Source organism: Bombus vancouverensis, chromosome 16, assembly GCF_051014615.1.
Source record: "Bombus vancouverensis nearcticus chromosome 16, iyBomVanc1_principal, whole genome shotgun sequence".
Taxonomy (NCBI): Eukaryota; Metazoa; Arthropoda; class Insecta; order Hymenoptera; family Apidae; genus Bombus; species Bombus vancouverensis.
In genome coordinates this window covers 2563378-2586401 of record NC_134926.1, presented here as the reverse complement: position 1 = coordinate 2586401, position 23024 = coordinate 2563378, and the positions used below count along the sequence as shown (strand labels likewise).

Here is a 23024-nt window from a genome sequence, read left to right as displayed (position 1 = left end):
CGACGAATTTTTCAACATGGTCGCTTGCGTATATCGTTTGTTTAATGTCAACAGTAGCGTGTTGTTGAAATAGTTAATTTGTTAATTATTATAATTTATTTTGTAGTGTTTCTGTAATATTGTTTGTGTTTCATGATATTGTGTGTGTGTCAATACTGTGTGCTACCTTAGTGCGATAGCATGGATTGTGTTGTTTTCGAATTTCGATAGTCATTGTTTTGATTATACGTGACTCGCATTTATATAAATCTCGTTTAATTTAGTTAATGTTTTTTTTTTTCGTCTTTTTTTTGTGTATTGTGTTACCAGTTATTTTGTGTAACGTAACTTTATTCCTTTGCACCGAGTTCAGTCATGTTGTTAATATTTAGTTAGTCTATCTTGATTAATTTCTAACCTATTCCTGTGTTTATTAACCTTTCTTATTTTCCCTATTAATTTATTATTGCATGTACTTGCTATTTGCTATTATTTTGTGTATGGTATGAGTTAGTTCCCTTATTAGTGATTAAAATCTACTTGTTAGATTAACATTGTCTGTAATTCTTCAGATTCTACTCTTTCGATGTTGCATCACTTACCTAGATCATTCCCACAACATCATCTGATTCTTCGATATGCCTTGGATACTTACTACGGTTGTCTTCAATCGTCTTATATCTGTGGCCATAATGGTACTGTTTAGTTTATTTAGTTTAATATGTGTATAATGCATTGTGTGTGCGACCGCTATTGTGTATTACAAAATCCACTTCTACATGTTAGATATAATAATATAACAATACTACGTAGATTAATACATAATAAGATATCCTTTTACTTTCAATTAATCTATCTTAATTATTTTCTAACCACTTTCTACACTTATCAGCTATTTTATTTCTTCTTGTTAATCTGCGACATTCATGCATGTACACTACCTTGTATGGTGATTAATTGTTCACGAGGTAAGTTGCACTTCCACTGTTTTAGTTATTCGTTGAACTAACACGTTTTACATTCAAACAGTAATCGGAGCATTTGTAATAAACTTCTTTTTCTTTTCAGGTTTCCGCCATCTGTGTTGTTCGACGAACAGTGCCATGCTTCCATAGTATTGTTATAACATTTAGTACTGTTGTATTTTGCATTAAGGCAGTTGAAGTTAATTTGTTCATTTATTTTTCAGCTGGCTGTTGTACATGGTGTTTCGCAAACCGAGATCCATAACCTATTTTGCACGTAAACCTTCTCGTATGATGATTACTTGTTCACAAGGTAACTTTCACTTTCACTCTTTTAATTTTTATTGAATCAACACGTTGTATATTCAAACAATAATTGGAGTACACCTGATAATTTTCTTTTTTTTTCTTTTAGGTTTTTGCTATCTGTATTATTCGACCAACAGTGTCACACTTCCTTTTGATTTATCCACAATATAGTTATAACACTTAGTAACCTTGTATTTTGCACTGAGACAATTGAGACTAATTTATTCACTTATTTTAGGTAGCTGTCATACATTATGTTCCGCGAACAACGATCCATAACCTATACTTACACGTACACTTTCTTGTTTGTTGATCACTTGTTCACAAGGTAACTTTCACTTTCACTCTTTTAATTATTTATTGAATCAACACGTTTTATATTCAAACAATAATTAGAGTACACATAATAATTTTTCCTTTTCTCTTTTAGGTGTTCGATATCTGTATTATTCGACGAACAGCACTACAACATACACTACTGCACTACGTTGCCCACTGAAATCACTTTATTCATTGCTTATTTCGGTTATGCGCTAGTTTTAGCTTGTTTAAGTGCACCGTTCGCGGAATCCCTTTTACTTCAATCTTGACGTTCTGGTTCTGCAAGATTTCTAGCAGCTTGTATGGTCCAGTATATTGATCGGAGAATTTTCCTTTACTAGGTTCTTTTAGTAGATATATCGAATCTCCTGTTTTAAAATCTTGAGGGTTAATTCGTCGATCGTTAGTCTTAGTTTGGATTTTATCAAATTTTCTCTTGCCATTCGTTGTACAGTGTTAATTTTATTGAACAGATCTTCGAGATATTCTGCGCATGTTGGTTCCGTGTTCTCTTCGATTGTTACTTCACCAATAGGTTCTCTGGCTAGATGTCCGAAACTAATTTGTGCGGGGAGAATTTCGTTCCTTTCCTTCATTTTAGTTTTTATTTTGCGCCAAGACACAGGTTTACTGACATTGATCCAATTATCCAATTGCTTGCTAATAGCATTTAAGATACAAATTTTTGAGAGTGCCGCAGCCATATTAACCCAAAAATATTTTGTATATAGTATAGTGTGATACCATCCATATTTTCCTGGGGGAATCATAAGATCAGCACTACTTACTATGTTACCTACGTCAAATATTAGATGTAGTAACCAATAAAGTATTTTTAATCCAATTATAATCCAATGGCTAGCGTATTTATTCAAGTTTTTATATATATCTTCGACTGGTGATTCCCTGTTTTCTCCCTTTTGATTTCTTTGAGCTCGTTGAACTTGCGTTTCTTCAGCTTGAAAATGTTTAGAATCCTTTTCCTTAGTTACCCTTTTTTCTTCTTCATTTATTTTATTCGCAGCACCTTTATTTTTCTCTACCTTTTCAGGATGAATAGTTTTACTGGAAGTGCTTATTATAATTAAATTATTATTTATTTGTATGGAACGTTTAGGAATATTTTTGGTAGATTTGGAATTATTCTTTGAATTTTTATTACAAACCTTTTTGCTTATAGATTCTGTTTTGGATTTAGGGATAGCTATATTTTTATTTTCTATAGTGTAATCTTCCTTGCAATTTAATGATTTGGCTTTGAGTTCGATAAAGTTTCCTTCTGATGGTTTTATAGAAGTTTTTGAGTGAGATGTACTCGCTATCTCTTTTCCTATTATGGTTGAAACATTCACGAAATTCGTGGAGTCTTGCTTTTGTATCTTTACCAAGTCGAACGTGGAGAGGCGATTTGCACTTCCCAGCGGGTCCAATATCTCTGTGATGTTAGGCAGTGGATAAGCATTGCCTGTCGTCTCGTCGTTCAATTTCCTAGTTTCTGCTTTGTCTGAAAGTTCTTTGGCACTAATATTATTTATCTTGTTTGGTAACTCAGAAAATTTCTCACTCATGATCCTGTCTATGGCACCGTGCGTCCTTTTATTATTTAACGTGACATTATCCCTTATCACAGCAACGGAATGGTGTTTGCATTGAAAAGTTGATTGGTTGAAATGATCAGCATCTCTCTATTGATTTAGATCTCTATCGAGGTATTTATTTATGCGTTTTTCTTCCCAAGTTATTGCTCTTGTTTCTTTCCTGACATTTACTTCTATTCCCGGGTTGTTTAGATGTTTCTGCGACGGCGGTACAAATCTCCAGTCCTGGCGGTTGTTTACAGTATAGATACTATTGTATGGTGGATGAGCGTTGTTTTGGTTATAATTATCCGAAGGTGTCGGACGTTGGTATCGAATTCTATTGTTCACTTGTTTTAATTCTCGTGTTGCTTTCACGGCTTGGCGGTACGCATCGTCCAAGGATTGGTATCCTGCTATCTTTACTTGGGAGCCCCTTAACGAAAGCTTCCCTCGTGTCTCGATCTATCCTATCTTGAAATACGGTGCCGTACTCGTACCTTTCCCCGTTCATTATCGCCAGCCTGAGATCTTTGACGCGTTCTATGTAGTCCAAAATATCTTCTCCCGGTCGTTGAAATATTGTAGCTAATTCCCCTTTATATTCGTTAACCGTTTTTCCCGGACCGAACATATCTTTTAATTTATTCCCGAAATCGTTTGAACTTATTACTTCTGTGTCTTCTACGGCGAGAAACGCGTGTCCGCGAAGCTTATTCGTTAATAATTTTACTAACTGAGATTCTTGATGCCTAGGAACCATGTTTCGTGCACGCTCGCATGCTCTTAAAAATCGAAATACCGAGGGTCGATGTCCGTCGAACACTGGTACTGTCTCTATTGCATCTTTTAACTTAATTGATTGGGGATTAACTTCTATCGGTACTGTCGCTTGGGAAATTATCGGCGATGATACGGGTGTCTTGATTTCCTTTTTTATTTTCAGTGAACGCACATCGTCTTGTAATTTATTCATTGCTGTACTCATGTCGCGAAAATTCGCATCCCATGCTTTAAGTTTTTCCGATAACATTAAGATCATGCCTTTGTCCAACGATTCTAATTTAGTCGACATTATTTCTTAGGTATATATTTTATCGATAATCGTGACAACTTTAATCCCTTGTGGAGCGAATCGAACCGTTTAAACCAACTTTAATCCTCCGTGGAGCGTATCCCACCGCTGCCACCAAAAATTTATTACTTTACTCTGTTACGTATCTATTTGTTTAAATCGATCAAATCTAAAGTTAAATTTTACTGAAAATTTTTTTTTTATAGTTTGAGTTTTGAATTTAATCGGAAGGGAAATAAATTGAAATGATATTATTGTGTGTTTTAATACTGATTTAGATTTCTAATTAATACGGTAGTTGCTGCCACCAGAAATAGTCTAAGGACTATTTCAAAATATTTTATTTTTATTATTTTCTTTTACGTTTAATGGGTAGCGTTAACTGACGCTTAATGCAACTGGTAAACGAATTCCACTTTTCGGCTAACCTGCTATGCGCAGGGATACTAGCACGGGAGAGGATTAAAGCTGGGTACTATAAATATTTTTCCTCGTTGAACGGATTTTTATTTGAATGTAAAATGGCTTAGGTTATTATATATATATTTTATTAGCTAGATATATATATTTTAGCGTTGCTGGATTGGATAGGAATGTGAGATTTTTCGTTGTTTTATATAAATTTATTTTTACGTTTGACTTCTTCTTCTCTTTTAATTTCGCTGTAGTAGTTTGCCGTTAGAACCGAAATTCAATTCATTTACTACGATGGATTCTGTCACCACGATTTTCTTGCCTTTTGAGTTTAATAATCGAGGATGATTCTAACGATCCTCTCTGTGTGGGACTCGTGTGATTTCGCAAGCCTTGCCCAAAGACGGGTAATATTTTACCAACAGTGGGAGGAGGAATGCGAAGATCGATGGGTGTTTTCGATAATCGAAAACACCGTTTGCACAAGCCAACACAGCGAACGATCCTTTGGTTAAATTCTCGAAGGGAAATTGTTCTGTTATATCTCTCTTGCAATCGCATGCAATGATGACAAGAATATCGGTTAATAGCAATGCCGGTATTGTTCTTAATTTTCGATTGACCCCGACGATGTATTTAATAGTCCTTTCTGTGCGGGACTTGTGTGATTTCGCAAGCCTTGCCCAAAGACGGGTAATATTTTACCAACAATGGGAGGAGGAATGCGAAGATCAGTGGATATTTCAGTAGCTGAAAACACCGTTCGCACAAGCCGACACAGCGGACAACTCTTTTGTTAAAAGTTTAAACAATGATTCTATCTTCAAAACCGTTCACGAAAATAAAACGAAATCGATGATAGGAAGTTCTAATTCAATTCTCGAGGGCAACGAGATTACCAGAGAAGAAGGAAATTTTCAAAATTAATTTTCTTACCTTGAGGAGTAGGTGCTGTCTGGTGCCATTGCCTCAGCCGCTCCGGTGGTCGTCAAAGTTTTGTTGGGTTTATTATTTGAACTCGAATATAGTTTACTATCAACTCTTACTTTATTTATCTATTTTAATACAGACTGAGCAATTCACTTAGCTGGATTAATACCGCAATTACAATGCGCGTTTGTGTTTAAACGATGAAATGAGGACTTCAAAGATAAAATTTTCTTTTTACTTAGTCGCGACTCTCTTTTCTTGACCGAAAAACTAAAGACCCCGAAACGCAAAATACTATACAAAATTTCTAAACGCAGTGACGAGCGCAATAACGAACGTAGTAATAAATTAATAATGGGCCGTAATAACAAACGATCACAAGAATTATGAACAAACTAATGAGCGAAGAATAATGAGCCGTAAGGAATGAACACTATAAAAAATGAACGAACGCAAATTATAAGAAGAATGGACACTATAATAATGAACAAAGAATAATGAACCGTAATAAGAATGTTCACCAGAATAATAATGAGCGCTGCGCTATGTTGCTACGCTTATTTATAATGCCATCCCCCACGGGGTGGTGGTCCACTGGGGGTACGCTTCCGTGGGAATCGGGATGTTGCAGTTTGGGTTTCTTGGAATCGTACGTGACAAAATGTAAATTCCATATTTCGACTTAGTTTTTATCAGTCCTGTGTTTCTGCTGAGCTAGCGTCTAGGAGATTTTGAAGCATTCCACGCTGATCTAGTCCTTTCCGCGAGAAACTTCCACGTGCTGTACCGTGGGAATTACCGGTGTTTCTTCGGCGCGTGCAAGGGCTGGCGGCCGCAGCATCATTATCACTTCGATGCTCGCTCGGGCAACACGCGCGACATCCGCTGCTCTCCCACAACAAGGACCTCCTTCTTTGAGTTATTTTTCGTAAGTTTGGATATTCGCATATTCTGGTTGTTTTTTGCGATTTTAATGTTTTTTCCCTTTTTGTTGTTCCCCTAGGCTTCGGTGATCGACGTTCGGACAATGTTTGCGAAGGCATTTCCATCAGAGGTTCCTTATTATTATTATTTTTAGATGTATTTTGTTTTTATGTACGATGTATATATATATATATATATATATATGTCGGATCACGATTCGAATTTTGGGCGCGCGACGACTCTTCATGTGGACTAGGCATCGTTTCACAAAGCCGAGATTATTTACACGTATATACAGGTCTATCACTAAGCTTAACAAGTAATAAGTACAACTAATAATAAGTCTAACAAACACTAAGCCTAATGAATAATACGATCTACGAATAATTAAATTAAATAATACTATTAGCAATGTTTGAGTTCAAACGAATCCACGGTCACCGGGATAACTCCTTACTAAGCGAAACTAACTTAGACGCAAATGCGATCGTCGAAAATGCTCGATGTATCACTCTCCAAGGCAATCGCAAGAATGCCAGCCTCGTGGAGATTTTTTCTCCCTGTACGATTGCATTTTGTTTTCTATACCCGTTTGGAAGCATCGAGAAGGTTCCAAACGCCGTTGCTAGGCACACTCGTTGGAAGCATCGAGAAAGTTCCAAACGCCGTTGCTAGGCAGTTTCTGCCTGGAGTTTTGATTACTAATGCAATGTATGTCCCATTGCATCGGCACCTCCGAGGCAACATCACACGTGGCTAGGCCCGCTCTCGAGGCCGCATGCCGCCACAACCACATTTCTCGGAAAACACATACAACCACTCCAGACCTCCGTTAGATAAAACATCCATCCCGTGACCGTGGCTACGTTCAGCGACCGATTGTCACCTCGAACCCAATCTCGCTTATTACAAATCTTAAGCAATTACAACTATAATAAAATCTAGGCTAAGGTACTAGAGGATGTTCCCAAAATTTCCAAGGAAAGGCTTCGGCTTTCCTTTCATCTCCGACATATATATATATTTTTTAAATGTGTTATCTATTTTATGTACGTTAAATATATTTAATTTTATATTTCCCCCCTTTTTAATTAATTATATATATATATATATTTTTACATTTGTAGTTGCGCATAGAATTTATTAAAGAAAAGTGTTAACAATGTGTTTTCGTGATTTGTTTCTCACGCCTGACTGCCATTAATCCCTAATATACCTGTCGCCATGACGCGTGTAAATCCAACATGGCTGCTCATAAATGTCATCAGCAAAGTTTTAGTGACGGCTCTTTAGTTTTGTTTGATATCGAAGTAATTTTTCGTCTGTCGCTCGTTTTTCCTTATTCTACCGCAATTAGAACATTTATTTATTAATATTGTTTTAAAGTATAACTCGTGTGAATATACGTATATATATATGTTTATGTTGTGTGTCACTTCAGTATAGCTAATGTTTTGTAATTCTTCGATTGCGTTATTTATTGCTTTGAGTAGTTTATTTTATAGAGTATTCGATAATATAAAACATATGCACTCACACATATATATATATATTTATATACGTATTTATATGCATATTTCTCTTGCCCATGTAGTGTTCATACGAAATGAAATGTTAATTATTTATTTTATATTAATTTCTTTTAATAAGATAGAACACGCACACGCACACGTATATATGTATATATTTCTGGCAAAGTGATTTTCATTTAGATTCTTTAGTGATATAGTGTTGTGTATTTGAGGTTATGTGTCAATCATTTGATTTCATATATATATATATATCTTGTATTGTGACAACATAGTATTGAAGGTTTTGTTTCTAGATTATTGTGCGTTTAATGTGTGTTTACATATTTGTGTTTGATGGTAGAATTTCTGTACCCAATTCCTCAAGTCGTTGCGCTGTTAATTGTTTTGAGCGTTTGGGCTATCGACAGGTTGTCGCTTAGTCCCAAGTGTTGCGTTGTGTGTTCTATAGTAGTTTTAGTTTAGAAAATAGATTATTTATATGTTTATGTAGAGACATGCATGTTTCGTAATGTAGTTCTTATTTTATAATTCTTTACTGGAACGTAAACTAGTTTTAAATATGTATCTTAGATTATCGATTTGAATCAATAATGTAGAATGAGCATACATAGATTTTTATATGTTTGCATAGAGACATGCATGTTTCGCAGTGTAGTTCTTGTTTTATAATTCTTTACTGGAACGTAAGCTAACTTTAAATATGTATCTTAGATTATCGATTTGAATCAATAACGTAGAATGCGCATACATTAATAGTAGTTTAGTTTATAGATTTTTTATATGTTTGCGTAGAGACATGCATGTTTCGTAATGTAGTTCTTATTTTGTAATTCTTTACCGGAATGTAGGCTAGTTTTAAGTATGTATCTTAGATTATCAATTTGAATCAATAATGTAGAAAGAGCATACATTAATAGTAGTTTAGTTTAGAATATAATTTATATATTTATATATAGACATGCATGTTTCGTAATGTAGTTCTTATTTTATAATTCTTTACCGGAATGTAGGCTAGTTTTAAGTATGCATCTGTTTGATAGAATGCGCACACATATATATATGTTTCTGACAATGTAACTTTTATTTCTTTAATAATTCAATATTGTATGTTTTATGTATTCGTTAGACTATTAGTTTTTGACTTCGTATATACTTATATTTCATAAATTGTTAATATAGTATTGGAAGCACTGTCTCTAATATTTACTAGTTTATTACATGTCTAGCATTAGTGTTTATACTTATATGTAACTCTCCAAGTTGATTGATTAAAATATATTTATATATACATGTATTTCTGGCGTTTCAATTATTTCCCCTTTTGTAGCTTTCTTATTTCCCGGTTTATTTGTTTGGTTCGTAACTCGTTCAATCCATTAGCTGGTTTTATTTGTTTTATTTTATACTGGTTGGATTTATTAGTCGCCCTCGTTTTGTTAATCCTTCCTTTAGTTTCGTAGCGCCGTGCGTTCGTTTGTGCATTCAAATCCTTATTCGCGCGTTTTGTATAGAATAGTTTTCTTGTTCTTGTTACGGCGCGTGCGGAGCGCGGGACGTGACACCCCCGCCCTTGGAGTTCAAATTTCCAAAGGAAATTTGACTGATTGTGTCACTGAGTTCGCTCAAGGCGGACGTAGATGTCGTTGGTTGTTGAGTGACTACTGGTGTTGTCGTCCATCGTTCCCAGGATGTTTACTGTTCCAGGGACGATTGTTTTTCCTGTCGCTCTTCTGGCCAATGTGTTCAGGACTGCAGTTTTTCCTGCCGGGAACATGACGTGGTCCCGTAGTGCATCCAGGTTTTTTTTTCGGGATATATATATATATATATATATATTTCGCTCGTGGCCAACGACGATGATGCTGAATATCGCCACGTTTGGCGCACGTCCGGGCGGAGTTTCTGTGGTGCGATTCCCTTGCCAAACGGGTAGCTCCGAGTAGCATTTTGTTGTATGTCGTACTTTTACTTGTACCGGAATGCATTTGACTATATGGACCGCTTCTCCTGCGATCAGAGCCATGCGTCCTGGGTTTTGGTTATGGTGTATGCAAATTCGTCGGGCGGTAAGTTTGCCAAGCTTAAAGCATTCTCTATTAGTTTCTTCTGTGTGTTGCGTCTTTGTGTCAGTATATCATGGTATAATGTTGTCATTTGTCGTTTTACTTTCGAGTTTATCAGAAATAAGAATAACTTTTTATTATTATTAATATATGTATAGAAAAAAAGAAAATTTTTATATTTATATATATATATATTATATTATTTTTTTCTCTCTCTTTTTTTTTTTTATTATTAAAACTTTTGTTTTATTTTAGGTTTTACGTACATGTTATCAGTGAAAATAAATATTATGAATGCTGGGTTATAATTATATACATATATGCATACGTATTGATAAGTAATATAGATGAGATTTGTTTTATCGTTATAAATATATAAGTATATATTATCAATAGGAATTCCAATTATAGCTTGTCTTTGAATATATATATATATATATATATATGTGCGTGTAATGGTAAATATGACGACTTATTTTACGAGTCACTTGCATTATCAATGGAAGTGAGTGTTATAAATATCGCCTACTTTACAACATGCGTGTATATATATTGGTAAACATAAGTGAAAATTATATGTATTGTTATAGATGTTGTTTGTTTACAGATGGATAGCAAAAGTATTTGGTTTCGTGAGTGGCGTACAGGTGCTTTACAGTTCTACGGTGCGGATTGCTATTCCTTGGACTAAAAAAAAAATTCTTTCGATGTCTGTCAGGTTTTTGTAAACGAACATGCATGGAAGGATTTTCTGCAGAGATTCAAAATGCTCTGTGGATTCCTCGTGAAACGTCTGGACAACACCTACATGTTCTTCCATCCGTCGTTCAGAGAATGGTTGATGAATTCGCCATCAGTTCTGTACACACCTACAAAAATAGTTAATATATACATATATTATATATTTTTTTTTTTTTATATATATGTTTCATTCGGACCTGTTCCTTGTATGAATACTGTATCTCTGTATATAGTATAATATATATAATATGTTATGATTACGTTAGTTGTTATTTACTATATATATTTGCCTTAACTCTCTCCCTTTTTTTTTTTTTTTTTTATTAGTACCTAACATTGCTATTATGATGCTGTATTACATTGTATTGGCTATTATTTGTATGTGCGCGCGACGAATTTTTCAACATGGTCGCTTGCGTATATCGTTTGTTTAATGTCAACAGTAGCGTGTTGTTGAAATAGTTAATTTGTTAATTATTATAATTTATTTTGTAGTGTTTCTGTAATATTGTTTGTGTTTCATGATATTGTGTGTGTGTCAATACTGTGTGCTACCTTAGTGCGATAGCATGGATTGTGTTGTTTTCGAATTTCGATAGTCATTGTTTTGATTATACGTGACTCGCATTTATATAAATCTCGTTTAATTTAGTTAATGTTTTTTTTTTTCGTCTTTTTTTTGTGTATTGTGTTACCAGTTATTTTGTGTAACGTAACTTTATTCCTTTGCACCGAGTTCAGTCATGTTGTTAATATTTAGTTAGTCTATCTTGATTAATTTCTAACCTATTCCTGTGTTTATTAACCTTTCTTATTTTCCCTATTAATTTATTATTGCATGTACTTGCTATTTGCTATTATTTTGTGTATGATATGAGTTAGTTCCCTTATTAGTGATTAAAATCTACTTGTTAGATTAACATTGTCTGTAATTCTTCAGATTCTACTCTTTCGATGTTGCATCACTTACCTAGATCATTCCCACAACATCATCTGATTCTTCGATATGCCTTGGATACTTACTACGGTTGTCTTCAATCGTCTTATATCTGTGGCCATAATGGTACTGTTTAGTTTATTTAGTTTAATATGTGTATAATGCATTGTGTGTGCGACCGCTATTGTGTATTACAAAATCCACTTCTACATGTTAGATATAATAATATAACAATACTACGTAGATTAATACATAATAAGATATCCTTTTACTTTCAATTAATCTATCTTAATTATTTTCTAACCACTTTCTACACTTATCAGCTATTTTATTTCTTCTTGTTAATCTGCGACATTCATGCATGTACACTACCTTGTATGGTGATTAATTGTTCACGAGGTAAGTTGCACTTCCACTGTTTTAGTTATTCGTTGAACTAACACGTTTTACATTCAAACAGTAATCGGAGCATTTGTAATAAACTTCTTTTTCTTTTCAGGTTTCCGCCATCTGTGTTGTTCGACGAACAGTGCCATGCTTCCATAGTATTGTTATAACATTTAGTACTGTTGTATTTTGCATTAAGGCAGTTGAAGTTAATTTGTTCATTTATTTTTCAGCTGGCTGTTGTACATGGTGTTTCGCAAACCGAGATCCATAACCTATTTTGCACGTAAACCTTCTCGTATGATGATTACTTGTTCACAAGGTAACTTTCACTTTCACTCTTTTAATTTTTATTGAATCAACACGTTGTATATTCAAACAATAATTGGAGTACACCTGATAATTTTCTTTTTTTTTCTTTTAGGTTTTTGCTATCTGTATTATTCGACCAACAGTGTCACACTTCCTTTTGATTTATCCACAATATAGTTATAACACTTAGTAACCTTGTATTTTGCACTGAGACAATTGAGACTAATTTATTCACTTATTTTAGGTAGCTGTCATACATTATGTTCCGCGAACAACGATCCATAACCTATACTTACACGTACACTTTCTTGTTTGTTGATCACTTGTTCACAAGGTAACTTTCACTTTCACTCTTTTAATTATTTATTGAATCAACACGTTTTATATTCAAACAATAATTAGAGTACACATAATAATTTTTCCTTTTCTCTTTTAGGTGTTCGATATCTGTATTATTCGACGAACAGCACTACAACATACACTACTGCACTACGTTGCCCACTGAAATCACTTTATTCATTGCTTATTTCGGTTATGCGCTAGTTTTAGCTTGTTTAAGTGCACCGTTCGCGGAATCCCTTTTACTTCAATCTTGACGTTCTGGTTCTGCAAGATTTCTAGCAGCTTGTATGGTCCAGTATATTGATCGGAGAATTTTCCTTTACTAGGTTCTTTTAGTAGATATATCGAATCTCCTGTTTTAAAATCTTGAGGGTTAATTCGTCGATCGTTAGTCTTAGTTTGGATTTTATCAAATTTTCTCTTGCCATTCGTTGTACAGTGTTAATTTTATTGAACAGATCTTCGAGATATTCTGCGCATGTTGGTTCCGTGTTCTCTTCGATTGTTACTTCACCAATAGGTTCTCTGGCTAGATGTCCGAAACTAATTTGTGCGGGGAGAATTTCGTTCCTTTCCTTCATTTTAGTTTTTATTTTGCGCCAAGACACAGGTTTACTGACATTGATCCAATTATCCAATTGCTTGCTAATAGCATTTAAGATACAAATTTTTGAGAGTGCCGCAGCCATATTAACCCAAAAATATTTTGTATATAGTATAGTGTGATACCATCCATATTTTCCTGGGGGAATCATAAGATCAGCACTACTTACTATGTTACCTACGTCAAATATTAGATGTAGTAACCAATAAAGTATTTTTAATCCAATTATAATCCAATGGCTAGCGTATTTATTCAAGTTTTTATATATATCTTCGACTGGTGATTCCCTGTTTTCTCCCTTTTGATTTCTTTCAGCTCGTTGAACTTGCGTTTCTTCAGCTTGAAAATGTTTAGAATCCTTTTCCTTAGTTACCCTTTTTTCTTCTTCATTTATTTTATTCGCAGCACCTTTATTTTTCTCTACCTTTTCAGGATGAATAGTTTTACTGGAAGTGCTTATTATAATTAAATTATTATTTATTTGTATGGAACGTTTAGGAATATTTTTGGTAGATTTGGAATTATTCTTTGAATTTTTATTACAAACCTTTTTGCTTATAGATTCTGTTTTGGATTTAGGGATAGCTATATTTTTATTTTCTATAGTGTAATCTTCCTTGCAATTTAATGATTTGGCTTTGAGTTCGATAAAGTTTCCTTCTGATGGTTTTATAGAAGTTTTTGAGTGAGATGTACTCGCTATCTCTTTTCCTATTATGGTTGAAACATTCACGAAATTCGTGGAGTCTTGCTTTTGTATCTTTACCAAGTCGAACATGGAGAGGCGATTTGCACTTCCCAGCGGGTCCAATATCTCTGTGATGTTAGGCAGTGGATAAGCATTGCCTGTCGTCTCGTCGTTCAATTTCCTAGTTTCTGCTTTGTCTGAAAGTTCTTTGGCACTAATATTATTTATCTTGTTTGGTAACTCAGAAAATTTCTCACTCATGATCCTGTCTATGGCACCGTGCGTCCTTTTATTATTTAACGTGACATTATCCCTTATCACAGCAACGGAATGGTGTTTGCATTGAAAAGTTGATTGGTTGAAATGATCAGCATCTCTCTATTGATTTAGATCTCTATCGAGGTATTTATTTATGCGTTTTTCTTCCCAAGTTATTGCTCTTGTTTCTTTCCTGACATTTACTTCTATTCCCGGGTTGTTTAGATGTTTCTGCGACGGCGGTACAAATCTCCAGTCCTGGCGGTTGTTTACAGTATAGATACTATTGTATGGTGGATGAGCGTTGTTTTGGTTATAATTATCCGAAGGTGTCGGACGTTGGTATCGAATTCTATTGTTCACTTGTTTTAATTCTCGTGTTGCTTTCACGGCTTGGCGGTACGCATCGTCCAAGGATTGGTATCCTGCTATCTTTACTTGGGAGCCCCTTAACGAAAGCTTCCCTCGTGTCTCGATCTATCCTATCTTGAAATACGGTGCCGTACTCGTACCTTTCCCCGTTCATTATCGCCAGCCTGAGATCTTTGACGCGTTCTATGTAGTCCAAAATATCTTCTCCCGGTCGTTGAAATATTGTAGCTAATTCCCCTTTATATTCGTTAACCGTTTTTCCCGGACCGAACATATCTTTTAATTTATTCCCGAAATCGTTTGAACTTATTACTTCTGTGTCTTCTACGGCGAGAAACGCGTGTCCGCGAAGCTTATTCGTTAATAATTTTACTAACTGAGATTCTTGATGCCTAGGAACCATGTTTCGTGCACGCTCGCATGCTCTTAAAAATCGAAATACCGAGGGTCGATGTCCGTCGAACACTGGTACTGTCTCTATTGCATCTTTTAACTTAATTGATTGGGGATTAACTTCTATCGGTACTGTCGCTTGGGAAATTATCGGCGATGATACGGGTGTCTTGATTTCCTTTTTTATTTTCAGTGAACGCACATCGTCTTGTAATTTATTCATTGCTGTACTCATGTCGCGAAAATTCGCATCCCATGCTTTAAGTTTTTCCGATAACATCAAGATCATGCCTTTGTCCAACGATTCTAATTTAGTCGACATTATTTCTTAGGTATATATTTTATCGATAATCGTGACAACTTTAATCCCTTGTGGAGCGAATCGAACCGTTTAAACCAACTTTAATCCTCCGTGGAGCGTATCCCACCGCTGCCACCAAAAATTTATTACTTTACTCTGTTACGTATCTATTTGTTTAAATCGATCAAATCTAAAGTTAAATTTTACTGAAAATTTTTTTTTTATAGTTTGAGTTTTGAATTTAATCGGAAGGGAAATAAATTGAAATGATATTATTGTGTGTTTTAATACTGATTTAGATTTCTAATTAATACGGTAGTTGCTGCCACCAGAAATAGTCTAAGGACTATTTCAAAATATTTTATTTTTATTATTTTCTTTTACGTTTAATGGGTAGCGTTAACTGACGCTTAATGCAACTGGTAAACGAATTCCACTTTTCGGCTAACCTGCTATGCGCAGGGATACTAGCACGGGAGAGGATTAAAGCTGGGTACTATAAATATTTTTCCTCGTTGAACGGATTTTTATTTGAATGTAAAATGGCTTAGGTTATTATATATATATTTTATTAGCTAGATATATATATTTTAGCGTTGCTGGATTGGATAGGAATGTGAGATTTTTCGTTGTTTTATATAAATTTATTTTTACGTTTGACTTCTTCTTCTCTTTTAATTTCGCTGTAGTAGTTTGCCGTTAGAACCGAAATTCAATTCATTTACTACGATGGATTCTGTCACCACGATTTTCTTGCCTTTTGAGTTTAATAATCGAGGATGATTCTAACGATCCTCTCTGTGTGGGACTCGTGTGATTTCGCAAGCCTTGCCCAAAGACGGGTAATATTTTACCAACAGTGGGAGGAGGAATGCGAAGATCGATGGGTGTTTTCGATAATCGAAAACACCGTTTGCACAAGCCAACACAGCGAACGATCCTTTGATTAAATTCTCGAAGGGAAATTGTTCTGTTATATCTCTCTTGCAATCGCATGCAATGATGACAAGAATATCGGTTAATAGCAATGCCGGTATTGTTCTTAATTTTCGATTGACCCCGACGATGTATTTAATAGTCCTTTCTGTGCGGGACTTGTGTGATTTCGCAAGCCTTGCCCAAAGACGGGTAATATTTTACCAACAATGGGAGGAGGAATGCGAAGATCAGTGGATATTTCAGTAGCTGAAAACACCGTTCGCACAAGCCGACACAGCGGACAACTCTTTTGTTAAAAGTTTAAACAATGATTCTATCTTCAAAACCGTTCACGAAAATAAAACGAAATCGATGATAGGAAGTTCTAATTCAATTCTCGAGGGCAACGAGATTACCAGAGAAGAAGGAAATTTTCAAAATTAATTTTCTTACCTTGAGGAGTAGGTGCTGTCTGGTGCCATTGCCTCAGCCGCTCCGGTGGTCGTCAAAGTTTTGTTGGGTTTATTATTTGAACTCGAATATAGTTTACTATCAACTCTTACTTTATTTATCTATTTTAATACAGACTGAGCAATTCACTTAGCTGGATTAATACCGCAATTACAATGCGCGTTTGTGTTTAAACGATGAAATGAGGACTTCAAAGATAAAATTTTCTTTTTACTTAGTCGCGACTCTCTTTTCTTGACCGAAAAACTAAAGACCCCGAAACGCAAAATACTATACAAAATTTCTAAACGCAGTGACGAGCGCAATAACGAACGTAGTAATAAATTAATAATGGGCCGTAATAACAAACGATCACAAGAATTATGAACAAACTAATGAGCGAAGAATAATGAGCCGTAAGGAATGAACACTATAAAAAATGAACGAACGCAAATTATAAGAAGAATGGACACTATAATAATGAACAAAGAATAATGAACCGTAATAAGAATGTTCACCAGAATAATAATGAGCGCTGCGCTATGTTGCTACGCTTATTTATAATGCCATCCCCCACGGGGTGGTGGTCCACTGGGGGTACGCTTCCGTGGGAATCGGGATGTTGCAGTTTGGGTTTCTTGGAATCGTACGTGACAAAATGTAAATTCCATATTTCGACTTAGTTTTTATCAGTCCTGTGTTTCTGCTGAGCTAGCGTCTAGGAGATTTTGAAGCATTCCACGCTGATCTAGTCCTTTCCGCGAGAAACTTCCACGTGCTGTACCGTGGGAATTACCGGTGTTTCTTCGGCGCGTGCAAGGGCTGGCGGCCGCAGCATCATTATCACTTCGATGCTCGCTCGGGCAACACGCGCGACATCCGCTGCTCTCCCACAACAAGGACCTCCTTCTTTGAGTTATTTTTCGTAAGTTTGGATATTCGCATATTCTGGTTGTTTTTTGCGATTTTAATGTTTTTTCCCTTTTTGTTGTTCCCCTAGGCTTCGGTGATCGACGTTCGGACAATGTTTGCGAAGGCATTTCCATCAGAGGTTCCTTATTATTATTATTTTTAGATGTATTTTGTTTTTATGTACGATGTATATATATATATATATATATATATATGTCGGATCACGATTCGAATTTTGGGCGCGCGACGACTCTTCATGTGGACTAGGCATCGTTTCACAAAGCCGAGATTATTTACACGTATATACAGGTCTATCACTAAGCTTAACAAGTAATAAGTACAACTAATAATAAGTCTAACAAACACTAAGCCTAATGAATAATACGATCTACGAATAATTAAATTAAATAATACTATTAGCAATGTTTGAGTTCAAACGAATCCACGGTCACCGGGATAACTCCTTACTAAGCGAAACTAACTTAGACGCAAATGCGATCGTCGAAAATGCTCGATGTATCACTCTCCAAGGCAATCGCAAGAATGCCAGCCTCGTGGAGATTTTTTCTCCCTGTACGATTGCATTTTGTTTTCTATACCCGTTTGGAAGCATCGAGAAGGTTCCAAACGCCGTTGCTAGGCACACTCGTTGGAAGCATCGAGAAAGTTCCAAACGCCGTTGCTAGGCAGTTTCTGCCTGGAGTTTTGATTACTAATGCAATGTATGTCCCATTGCATCGGCACCTCCGAGGCAACATCACACGTGGCTAGGCCCGCTCTCGAGGCCGCATGCCGCCACAACCACATTTCTCGGAAAACACATACAACCACTCCAGACCTCCGTTAGATAAAACATCCATCCCGTGACCGTGGCTACGTTCAGCGACCGATTGTCACCTCGAACCCAATCTCGCTTATTACAAATCTTAAGCAATTACAACTATAATAAAATCTAGGCTAAGGTACTAGAGGATGTTCCCAAAATTTCCAAGGAAAGGCTTCGGCTTTCCTTTCATCTCCGACATATATATATATTTTTTAAATGTGTTATCTATTTTATGTACGTTAAATATATTTAATTTTATATTTCCCCCCTTTTTAATTAATTATATATATATATATATATTTTTACATTTGTAGTTGCGCATAGAATTTATTAAAGAAAAGTGTTAACAATGTGTTTTCGTGATTTGTTTCTCACGCCTGACTGCCATTAATCCCTAATATACCTGTCGCCATGACGCGTGTAAATCCAACATGGCTGCTCATAAATGTCATCAGCAAAGTTTTAGTGACGGCTCTTTAGTTTTGTTTGATATCGAAGTAATTTTTCGTCTGTCGCTCGTTTTTCCTTATTCTACCGCAATTAGAACATTTATTTATTAATATTGTTTTAAAGTATAACTCGTGTGAATATACGTATATATATATGTTTATGTTGTGTGTCACTTCAGTATAGCTAATGTTTTGTAATTCTTCGATTGCGTTATTTATTGCTTTGAGTAGTTTATTTTATAGAGTATTCGATAATATAAAACATATGCACTCACACATATATATATATATATTTATATACGTATTTATATGCATATTTCTCTTGCCCATGTAGTGTTCATACGAAATGAAATGTTAATTATTTATTTTATATTAATTTCTTTTAATAAGATAGAACACGCACACGCACACGTATATATGTATATATTTCTGGCAAAGTGATTTTCATTTAGATTCTTTAGTGATATAGTGTTGTGTATTTGAGGTTATGTGTCAATCATTTGATTTCATATATACATATATATCTTGTATTGTGACAACATAGTATTGAAGGTTTTGTTTCTAGATTATTGTGCGTTTAATGTGTGTTTACATATTTGTGTTTGATAGTAGAATTTCTGTACCCAATTCCTCAAGTCGTTGCGCTGTTAATTGTTTTGAGCGTTTGGGCTATCGTCAGGTTGTCGCTTAGTCCCAAGTGTTGCGTTATGTGTTCTATAGTAGTTTTAGTTTAGAAAATAGATTATTTATATGTTTATGTAGAGACATGCATGTTTCGTAATGTAGTTCTTATTTTATAATTCTTTACTGGAACGTAAACTAGTTTTAAATATGTATCTTAGATTATCGATTTGAATCAATAATGTAGAATGAGCATACATAGATTTTTATATGTTTGCATAGAGACATGCATGTTTCGCAGTGTAGTTCTTGTTTTATAATTCTTTACTGGAACGTAAGCTAACTTTAAATATGTATCTTAGATTATCGATTTGAATCAATAACGTAGAATGCGCATACATTAATAGTAGTTTAGTTTATAGATTTTTTATATGTTTGCGTAGAGACATGCATGTTTCGTAATGTAGTTCTTATTTTGTAATTCTTTACCGGAATGTAGGCTAGTTTTAAGTATGTATCTTAGATTATCAATTTGAATCAATAATGTAGAAAGAGCATACATTAATAGTAGTTTAGTTTAGAATATAATTTATATATTTATATATAGACATGCATGTTTCGTAATGTAGTTCTTATTTTATAATTCTTTACCGGAATGTAGGCTAGTTTTAAGTATGCATCTGTTTGATAGAATGCGCACACATATATATATGTTTCTGACAATGTAACTTTTATTTCTTTAATAATTCAATATTGTATGTTTTATGTATTCGTTAGACTATTAGTTTTTGACTTCGTATATACTTATATTTCATAAATTGTTAATATAGTATTGGAAGCACTGTCTCTAATATTTACTAGTTTATTACATGTCTAGCATTAGTGTTTATACTTATATGTAACTCTCCAAGTTGATTGATTAAAATATATTTATATATACATGTATTTCTGGCGTTTCAATTATTTCCCCTTTTGTAGCTTTCTTATTTCCCGGTTTATTTGTTTGGTTCGTAACTCGTTCAATCCATTAGCTGGTTTTATTTGTTTTATTTTATACTGGTTGGATTTATTAGTCGCCCTCGTTTTGTTAATCCTTCCTTTAGTTTCGTAGCGCCGTGCGTTCGTTTGTGCATTCAAATCCTTATTCGCGCGTTTTGTATAGAATAGTTTTCTTGTTCTTGTTACGGCGCGTGCGGAGCGCGGGACGTGACACCCCCGCCCTTGGAGTTCAAATTTCCAAAGGAAATTTGACTGATTGTGTCACTGAGTTCGCTCAAGGCGGACGTAGATGTCGTTGGTTGTTGAGTGACTACTGGTGTTGTCGTCCATCGTTCCCAGGATGTTTACTGTTCCAGGGACGATTGTTTTTCCTGTCGCTCTTCTGGCCAATGTGTTCAGGACTGCAGTTTTTCCTGCCGGGAACATGACGTGGTCCCGTAGTGCATCCAGGTTTTTTTTTCGGGATATATATATATGTCGGATCAGGATTCGAATTTTGGGCGCGCGATGACTCTTCATGTGGACTAGCCATCGTTTCACAAAGCCGAGATTTTATTTACACGTATATACAGGTCTATCACTAAGATTAACAAATACTAAGTACAACTAATAATAAGTCTAACAAACACTAAGCCTAATGAATAATACGATCTACGAATAATTAAATTAAATAATACTATTAGCAATGTTTGAGTTCAAACGAATCCACGGTCACCGGGATAACTCCTTACTAAGCGAAACTAACTTAGACGCAAATGCGATCCTCGAAAACGCTCGATGTATCACTCTCCAAGGCAATCGCAAGAATGCCAGCCTCGTGGAGATTTTTCTCCCTGTACGATTGCATTTTGTTTTCTATCCCCGTTTGGAAGCATCGAGAAGGTTCCAAACGCCGTTGCTAGGCACACTCGTTGGAAGCATCGAGAAGGTTCCAAACGCCGTTGCTAGGCAGTTTCTGCCTGGAGTTTTGGTTACTAAATACAATGTATGTCCCATTGCATCGGCACCTCCGAGGCAACATCACACGTGGCTCGGCCCGCTCTCGAGGCCGCATGCCGCCACAACCACACTTCTCGGAAAACACATACAACCACTCCAGACCTCCGTTAGATAAAACATCCATCCCGTGACCGTGGCTACGTTCAGCGACCGATTGTCACCTCGAACCCAATCTCGCTTATTACAAATCTTAAACAATTACAACTATAATAAAATCTAGGCTAAGGTACTAGAGGATGTTCCCAAAATCTCCAAGGAAGGGCTTCGGCTTTCCTTTCATCTCCGACACGGCCATCCTGACTATCACACGTCCTCGGGTGTACCTTCGTCAACAAAACAAAAGGAAACAAGATTAGTGTCATTGTGATTAGCATTCAAAGTGCCAGTTGCATTCTGCGTGCTTTCAGTCGGGTCGTAATGACATGACGGACCATTCTCGATTTCACACCCAAATGGGTCTCATCCTTCGAATCGCACATACTCTCAAAGTTCGTTACATAACCAGCTTCGTAACACGATCGCTGTCAACACTAGACCGCCTCCAGCCTCGTGACATTGTCACTGTCGGTACTAGACCAGCTCCAGCTTCGTGACATCGTCGCTGTCGGTACTAGACCAGCTCCAAATCCGTGACATTGTCGCTGTCGGTACTAGACCAGCTCCAACCTCGTGACATTGTCGCTATCGGTACTAAACCAGCTCCAACCTCGTGGCATTGTCGCTGTCGGTACTAAACCGGCTCCCAGCTTCGTGACATCGTCGCTGTCGGTACTAAACCGGCTCCCAGCTTCGTGACATCGTCGCTGTCGGTACTAAACCGGCTCCCAGCTTCGTGACATCGTCACTCCCAGTGCCTGACCGCACTGAACTCCGTCCCATGGCCGCACCTGGGCTCATATAATTCTACGATCCTCTGGGATCGGGGTACTCGCATCGCCATGGTCACTGTTCTCGTCATCACAACAGACATCCAACTCCGCAGGAATGCGACTATCCGGCATTTTCCTTAACCTGTCATGACTGTACTTGTATGACCTTTTCCCATCCAGTGTTTTCAAGGTATATCGGTCTCCTTCCAGGACCTCCGATATCACAAACGGACCCCTGAATTTTGGATCCAATTTTGTCTGGTTCCTTTCTTCATTTTGGCGTAGTACCAAATCACCAGGATTAAACCTAACTACTTTAGCTTTGGTTTTATCGAATCTCTCTTTGTCATACCTAGCACTAGTTTCCATCTCCTTTATTGCCTGTTGTCTTACACTGGAGATATCTATTTCTTTTTCCTCGATGTTATCAGGTAGTAATAAGTCATACGGTCTTGCTGCTCTACCAATCAATAACTCTAAAGGACTCGATTTGGTTACGCGGTTGATGGTGCAATTCAAAGCCAATTGCATCTCCCCGATCGCGTCTTGCCACGAAC

General features: G+C 36.0%; 2 protein-coding genes and 2 long non-coding RNA genes across 6 annotated transcripts; 2 read left to right on the top strand and 2 right to left on the bottom strand.

The window, feature by feature from the left end:
• Nucleotides 1-7: 7 nt before the first annotated feature.
• Nucleotides 8-1169, bottom strand: LOC143303781 (uncharacterized). The gene is made up of 2 exons (XR_013060406.1): nt 921-1169; nt 8-660 (listed from the first exon to the last, which is right to left on the bottom strand). It is a non-coding gene; the product is annotated as an uncharacterized LOC143303781 (long non-coding RNA).
• Nucleotides 233-11090, top strand: LOC143303776 (uncharacterized). 2 transcript variants are annotated; one of them, XM_076625614.1, is made up of 8 exons: nt 233-318; nt 552-674; nt 1048-1093; nt 1169-1257; nt 1360-6498; nt 6574-10092; nt 10345-10594; nt 10697-11090. In XM_076625614.1, the coding sequence occupies exons 1-5, from the start codon at nt 267-269 to the stop codon at nt 1422-1424; spliced, it is 375 nt and encodes a 124-aa protein (XP_076481729.1). In that variant the 5' UTR covers nt 233-266; the 3' UTR covers nt 1425-6498; nt 6574-10092; nt 10345-10594; nt 10697-11090. The 2 variants fall into 2 exon arrangements, with proteins under 2 accessions (XP_076481729.1, XP_076481728.1); XM_076625613.1 differs by lacking the exon at nt 233-318 and having other exon boundaries at nt 659-947.
• Nucleotides 11091-11226: 136 nt separating this feature from the next.
• Nucleotides 11227-12388, bottom strand: LOC143303780 (uncharacterized). The gene is made up of 2 exons (XR_013060405.1): nt 12140-12388; nt 11227-11879 (listed from the first exon to the last, which is right to left on the bottom strand). It is a non-coding gene; the product is annotated as an uncharacterized LOC143303780 (long non-coding RNA).
• On the top strand, nt 11777-18794 carry LOC143303777 (uncharacterized). 2 transcript variants are annotated; one of them, XM_076625616.1, is made up of 5 exons: nt 11777-11893; nt 12267-12312; nt 12388-12476; nt 12579-17717; nt 17793-18794. In XM_076625616.1, exons 1-4 carry the CDS (start codon nt 11785-11787, stop codon nt 12641-12643), a joined length of 309 nt encoding a protein of 102 aa, XP_076481731.1. In that variant the 5' UTR covers nt 11777-11784; the 3' UTR covers nt 12644-17717; nt 17793-18794. The 2 variants fall into 2 exon arrangements, with proteins under 2 accessions (XP_076481731.1, XP_076481730.1); XM_076625615.1 differs by having other exon boundaries at nt 11878-12166.
• Nucleotides 18795-23024: the final 4230 nt, after the last annotated feature.